This window comes from Oncorhynchus mykiss, chromosome 2 (genome assembly GCF_013265735.2).
Source record: "Oncorhynchus mykiss isolate Arlee chromosome 2, USDA_OmykA_1.1, whole genome shotgun sequence".
Lineage (NCBI taxonomy): Eukaryota > Metazoa > Chordata > Actinopteri > Salmoniformes > Salmonidae > Oncorhynchus > Oncorhynchus mykiss.
Window position 1 is genome coordinate 11,162,741 of NC_048566.1, and position 6,966 is coordinate 11,169,706.

A 6,966-nucleotide genomic window follows, 5' to 3' on the forward strand; every position below is an offset into this window, starting at 1 on the left:
AAAATGCTTCAGGCGTCACTCTGACAACAGGGATAACAAGGCCTCAGCGGTTGGCTGTGCAAGTGTGTGTGTGTGTGTGTGTGTGTGCGCAAAACAATCACCGCTCAAAACTAGCTAAAGGAAAAGAAACAGCATTAGAATGCAGAGAAGCAGTCTCTCACACACACACACACACACACACACACACACACACACAGTGAAAACAGAGATTACCTTTGTTAGAAGAAGCAGATAAATGTTGTGCCTTTGTGTAGTAATCCTGGTAACCTGTTGAAACACGTCTCTGGGCCTCTGCTGACAGGCAGAAAGGTGCTTAGTAAAAGCTCAGTAACTAATCACCTTTACATAACATTACCACTTTGTGCAACAATCCTGCTTAAAGCAAAACTAACAACCCGGATGTCAAGAAAGGAACAGCACCAACTAGTTGAACATCTTGAACAGGATACCCTGAGGGGTGAAGGGCTGAACCAGAACACCCTGAGGGGTGAAGGGTTAAACCAGAATACCCTGAGGGATGAAGGGCTGAACAGAACACCCTGAGGGGTGAAGGGTTAAACCAGAACACCCTGAGGGGTGAAGGGTTAAACCAGAACATCCTGAGGGCTGAACAGAACACCCTGAGGGGTGAAGGGCTGAACCAGAACACCCTGAGGGGTGAACGGAACACCCTGAGGGGTGAACGGAACACCCTGAGGGGTGAAGGGCTGAACGGAACACCCTGAGGGGTGAACGGAACACCCTGAGGGGTGAACGGAACACCCAGAGGGGTGAAGGGCTGAACGGAACACCCTAAGGGGTGAAGGGAACACCCTGAGGGGTGAAGGGCTGAACAGAACACCCTGAGGGGTGAAGGGCTGAACAGAACACCCTGAGGGGTGAAGGGCTGAACAGAACACCCTGAGGGGTGAAGGGCTGAACGGAACACCCTAAGGGGTGAAGGGAACACCCTGAGGGGTGAAGGGCTGAACAGAACACCCTGAGGGGTGAAGGGCTGAACAGAACACCCTGAGGGGTGCAGGGCTGGACAGAACACCCTGAGGGGTGAACAGAACACCCTGAGGGGTGAAGGGTTAAACCAGAACACCCTGAGGTGTGAACAGAACACCCTGAGGGGTGAACAGAACACCCTGAGGGGTGAAGGGCTGAACGGAACAGCCTGAGGGGTGAAGGGTTAAACCAGAATACCTTGAGGGGTGAAGGGCTGAACAGAACACCCTGAGGGGTGAACAGAACACCCTGAGGGGTGAAGGGCTGAACAGAACACCCTGAGGGGTGAACAGAACACCCTGAGGGGTGAAGGGCTGAACGGAACACCCTGAGGGGTGAAGGGTTAAACCAGAATACCTTGAGGGGTGAAGGGCTGAACAGAACACCCTGAGGGGTGAAGGGTTTTGGGAGATAGTGACGCAGCATTCAAGATGTCGGAGGTTATTCAGCTATTCTGGAGGTTGAATCAAAATGTATCACTGCCCCAGTTCACTTTCTTTCCACCTCAAATGGAACACCTGTGGAAGACAAGCAAAGGGAAAATGTTGGAATGGTTGTGTTGTGGATGAAATGAAATGACTCCTGCTTAGGGAGATGAAGTAATGGAATGACTCCTGCTCAGGGAGATGAAGTAATGACTCCTGCTTAGGGAGATGACGTAATGGGATGACTCCTGCTCAGGGAGATGAAGTAATGACTCCTGCTCAGGGAGATGAAGTAATGACTCCTGCTCAGGGAGATAAAGTAATGACTCCTGCTTAGGGAGATGAAGTAATGACTCCTGCTCAGGGAGATGAAGTAATGACTCCTGCTTAGGGAGATGACGTAATGGGATGACTCCTGCTCAGGGAGATGAAGTAATGACTCCTGCTTAGGGAGATGAAGTAATGACTCCTGCTCAGGGAGATGAAGTATTAAAGTAATGGAATGACTCCTGCTCAGGGAGATGAAGTATTAAAGTAATGGAATGACTCCTGCTCAGGGAGAAAAAGTAATGACTCCTGCTCAGGGAGAAAAAGTAATGGAATGACTCCTGCTCAGGGAGATAAAGTAATGACTCCTGCTCAGGGAGATAAAGTAATGACTCCTGCTCAGGGAGATAAAGTAATGACTCCTGCTCAGGGAGATAAAGTAATGACTCCTGCTCAGGGAGATAAAGTAATGACTCCTGCTCAGGGAGATAAAGTAATGACTCCTGCTCAGGGAGATAAAGTAATGACTCCTGCTCAGGGAGATAAAGTAATGGGGTTGTACCTGACTTTGGGTGTGAATGCAAAACTACACAGTACCAGCCATCAATGTCTGGTTTTTAATTGAATAGAAATACATTTACCATTTTGCAGTTGCCCAATCAACAGACTAGTGCTGTAAGAAAATATGCATTTAGGTTAAATAGATATTTATTTCCATATATTTCCTCATACAAACATTCACCTCCAAAAAAAAAAAAAAAAACAGTTTTTAAAAAACCCATAAAATCAATAATAGACTCAATTAAAGTGCAGCCAGGAAACATCCCAAATGGCACCCTGTATAGTAAGTAGTGCACTACATTTGACAAGGGACCATAGGCCTCTGGCCAAAAGTAGTGCACTATATAGGGAGCCATTTGGGACACACAGAATTGTGGTTGTGAATACAATAACCGGTCAGACAGGTCAGAAAGGGAATCATAAAGTCACAGTAGGGAATCCGGAAAGTGAAATGTCAAATGGGTCACATGTTCTGCTTCCTCCCTCTCCATTGGTCTAAAACACCAGGGGTTGTACAGGAACATGTTCTGCTTCCTCCCTCTCCATTGGTCTAAAACACCAGGGGTTGTACAGGAGCATGTTCTGCTCCCTCTCCATTGGTCTAAAACACCAGGGGTTGTCCAGGAGCATGGTCTGCTCCCTCTCCATTGGTCTAAAACACCAGGGGTTGTCCAGGAGCATGTTCTGCTCCCTCTCCATTGGTCTAAAACACCAGGGGTTGTCCAGGAGCATGTTCTGCTCCCTCTCCATTGGTCTAAAACACCAGGGGTTGTCCAGGAGCATGTTCTGCTCCCTCTCCATTGGTCTAAAACACCAGGGGTTGTCCAGGAGCATGTTCTGCTCCCTCTCCATTGGTCTAAAACACCAGGGGTTGTACAGGAACATGTTCTGCTCTCTCTCCATTGGTCTAAAACACCAGGGGTTGTCCAGGAGCATGTTCTGCTCCCTCTCCATTGGTCTAAAACACCAGGGGTTGTCCAGGAGCACGTAGTGAAACAGACAGATATGAAAGGCTATAGGAAAGGCTTTGCTCCTCTTCAGATGGGTAGAAAACAACAGAGACCAGTCCATATGGGACGACTTGAAGCTACACTGAACAAAAATATTAAAAAAGCAACGTGTAAAAGTGTGTTTTTTTCCCATGATTCATGAGCTGGAATAAAAAGAGACAAGAAATGTTCCATACACACATTTTCTGGCACAAATTTGTTGACATCCCTGTTAGGGAACATTTCTCTCCTGTGCCAAGATAATCCGTTCACCTGACAGGTGTGGCATATCAAGAAGCTGATTAAACAGAATGATAATTACACAGGTGCACCTTGTGCTGGGGGGACAATAAAAAGGCCACACACACAAAAAAAAAGTGCAGTTTTGTCACACAACACAATGTCACATATGTCTCAAGTTGAGGGAGCGTACACTTGTCATGCTGACTGCAGGAAGGTCCACCAGAGCTGTTATCAGAGAATTTAATTTTGATTTCTCTAACATAACCCACATCTAACGTTGTTTTTAGAGAATTTCGCAGTATATGTCCAACCAACCTCAAAACCCGCAGACCACGTGTACGGCGTCGTGTGGGCGAGCGGTTTACTGACGTCAACGTTGTGTGAACAGAGTGCCCCGTGGTGGCGGTGGGGTTATGGTATGGGCCAGGTATAAGCTACGGACACAACGAACACAATGGCATTTTAAATCGAGGGCAATTTGGAATGTCCAGAGATACCGTGACGAGATCCTGAGGCTCATTTAAAAATTAAAAATAATGTATCTGTGACCAACAGATGCATATTTGTTTACATCCGATAGTGAACATTAGACCCTAAATCCATATACTAGGGCCTAATCAATTTATTTCAAGCGACTGATTTCCTTATATGAACCATAACTCAGTAAATTCTTTGAAATTGTTGCATGATGAGTTTAGATTTTTGTTCAGTATTAATGGGAATTTTTGTGGGTTTCAAGGTGTCCTTGTCTCAAGGTAGAAACTGTTGGTAAATTAAATGCACTTCATTGGTTGAGTTGCTACTTCGTCTCAAACCAATATAAATGTTTTGGTATGCATAAAAAGGCGCACGGCCTTTGCGCCAAAAAAAACAAAACAGGATTTCCAACAGTGTTCTAGTCACGTGGGCTCCTGTATCCTAAAGCTGAACGCTGCCCAAGTCGTCCACTGGACATTACCATCCGTTTCTCTTGGGGTCTTTCAGTTCACACTCTGATGAAAGTCGTCCTTAATTTCCGCATCGGTTGCGTTGAGATGGTTCGCTAACTCTTGCGTCACCGCATCTCTGCCTATCTGATCGTTTCTCCTCTTCTCCATGATCAAGTCGTCAAAACTCTGAAATTCAAGGACGTGACTCTTCTTTTCAGAAAACAACATTTTCAACCTGTAGGGCTGCTTTCCGATACGGATCTCTCCTCCTATTTTAAATTCCCTCTTCCCGAACCTGCACCACGCAGCAAAGCACTCAGAGTTCCTCCAGTCCAGCTCTCTGTCTCTCGTTCCTACTTGCTGCACCGCGTTCTGCACCACCACCTCGGGAGGCAGAGCGCGGAATTTATACAGCCCGTTAACTATCCTGCCTCGCTTTCCTTGACTGGCATCTGTCAGGAAATTATTCTTGATTTCAGCCCGGTGCAGGTGAACGACCTGAAAGTCGCCCACGTACACAACCCAGTGAGGGTACTGGCCCGTAGCCACGAACTCCACCAAATCCCCCGGTATGCACTTGTTTAAAAGATTCTCAGTCGAATACGTGCTCATATCAGAGAGTTTGAGATTTTTCTCGTACACAGATTCGTCACGGTAGTACACAACACACTCCAGCTCGTTGCAGTTATCGTATTGTTTCTCTTCCTCGTTCTGATCCTTGTCCGGTCCGTCAACACGTTCCTCTTGTTCGTCGTCGTCCGCGGAGAAGATGTAGGACACTCCGATCCGGGGCCCCAGCTCATCCTCCGTGTCAAACCCGTTGGGATCCGCGGTCGGAACATTGTCATAAGTCAGATGTGTCAGTTTCTCAACCTGGTTACCCATGCCACTTCCAGGTGGGTGGTGACAACAACTAAATAAATGACACGTTTCCACCTGTTCCAGGCGCGGAGGTGGTGAGGTCGGTGCTTTAGGTAGGAAACCTAACACGACCGGTAATTCGATCCGGGTAGGACTTATTTCAAGGTGTGGGACGGTTCCAATCCATCATCAAATGCTTCCGGTCAAAAATACAATACCGGGATGATGTCCAAAAAGATTCTGGATATCAACCTAGTGAAAAAGAGAGAGGCATGTTTGAGTTTTTAAAATGTCCAAGGCGGTGATTTTCTATTAAAATGCCTTTGTCCCGTTAAACTCTTTGAGAGCAGTAGGTCAACATTTCAAACAGGTGTATGCACCTGTTTAAACCGGTTAGCAGGCATTTTAAAATCAAGAAAAGAAACGGCGTTTTTACTCACCCCCAAGGTCTTGTAGATATTGAAAGTACATCACCGACGAGCCAGCCATTCGTTATTATCATCCACAGGAAACGACATATAACTGTCTACAGCTTGGTTTTCGGTCTCCTTTCTCAGAAGACTCCGGCTACACGCCGCCGCCTCCACCGTGGTTTCTGTGTGAACTGAAACTACCGGCTGGTTGCAGCGAGCCTCGCCACGGCTTTATCGCGACGGCGTGTCTCTTAAAGAGACAGCTCACATTTATTACGTCCAACAAGTGATAACCACTAGACCACGTCCCTATACTCGTGCATTACTTCCTATTTGTTTTCCTTCTCCTTATCGTGGGGCAAAACCGACGTGGGGTTTGGGTTTATGCCATATGTTCACCAGATGCACATGCGGTTTGCCATATCTGTTTTTTTTGTTGTGTGTTTTTTTTTAACCGGATGTCCTAGCCTGCATTTTTTTTGTTGTTGTTGTACTTGATGCACACGTGGCCTCGCAAGGCTGCAGAACGGTTTGACGCGTGGAGAAGATCATTTAGAGACCAAAGATAATAATTAGAACAAGATGCCAGGTGTTCTCCTTATGGACCTACTGGTTTCATAGACCGGCAGAGATAACCAACAGACTGGGTCACCCCAGGGTCTATTTACAGTTTCAGATTGTGTTACTGACTCAGTGCTTTATTTTTAGCTGTTGTTGTGCAGAGTGGCTCCTATCTGTCTGTCTGCTGAGTGGTGACTGTGGGGGGGGGGGGGGGGGGGATATCCAATACACACTCCTTTTTATTTTGAAACCTGACATTTGATTTCAGTTGTCTGTCCCTAGAAGGAAGGGGGGGGGGGGATATCCAATACATTACTCCTTTTTATTTTGAAACCTGACATTTGATTTCAGTTGTCTGTCCCTAGAAGGGGGGATATCCAATACAACACTCCTTTTTATTTTGAAACCTGACATTTGATTTCAGTTGTCTGTCCCTAGAAGGAATGTCTCCCCACCTGTCTGCCTGGCAGGACTCAGAGAAGAGTGTTACACTGCTTCAAAGACCAACTGTTCAGGTGTTTTACCAACCGAATGAAGCCTGTGTGTTATAGTCCCCTGGTGCCTCTGTAGACTGTCCTGTCCTGTCCTGCCCTGTCCTGTCTTGCCCTGTCCTGCCCTGTCCTGTCTTGTCCTATCCTGTCCTGCCCTGGCCTGCCCTGTCTTGCCATGTCCTGTCCTGCCCTGCCCTGCCCTGCCCTGCCCTGTCCTGCCTGCCCTGTCCTTTCTT

At 47.0% G+C, this 6,966-nt stretch overlaps 1 protein-coding gene across 1 annotated transcript; it reads right to left on the bottom strand.

Annotated features, from left to right (window-relative positions):
- Window positions 1-2,372: 2,372 nt before the first annotated feature.
- lratd2b (LRAT domain containing 2b) lies at window positions 2,373-5,898 on the bottom strand. The gene is made up of 2 exons (XM_021586929.2): window positions 5,706-5,898; window positions 2,373-5,517 (listed from the first exon to the last, which is right to left on the bottom strand). Exon 2 carries the CDS (start codon window positions 5,287-5,289, stop codon window positions 4,456-4,458), a length of 834 nt encoding a protein of 277 aa, XP_021442604.2. The 5' UTR covers window positions 5,290-5,517; window positions 5,706-5,898; the 3' UTR covers window positions 2,373-4,455.
- Between the last annotated feature and the right edge of the window lie 1,068 nt (window positions 5,899-6,966).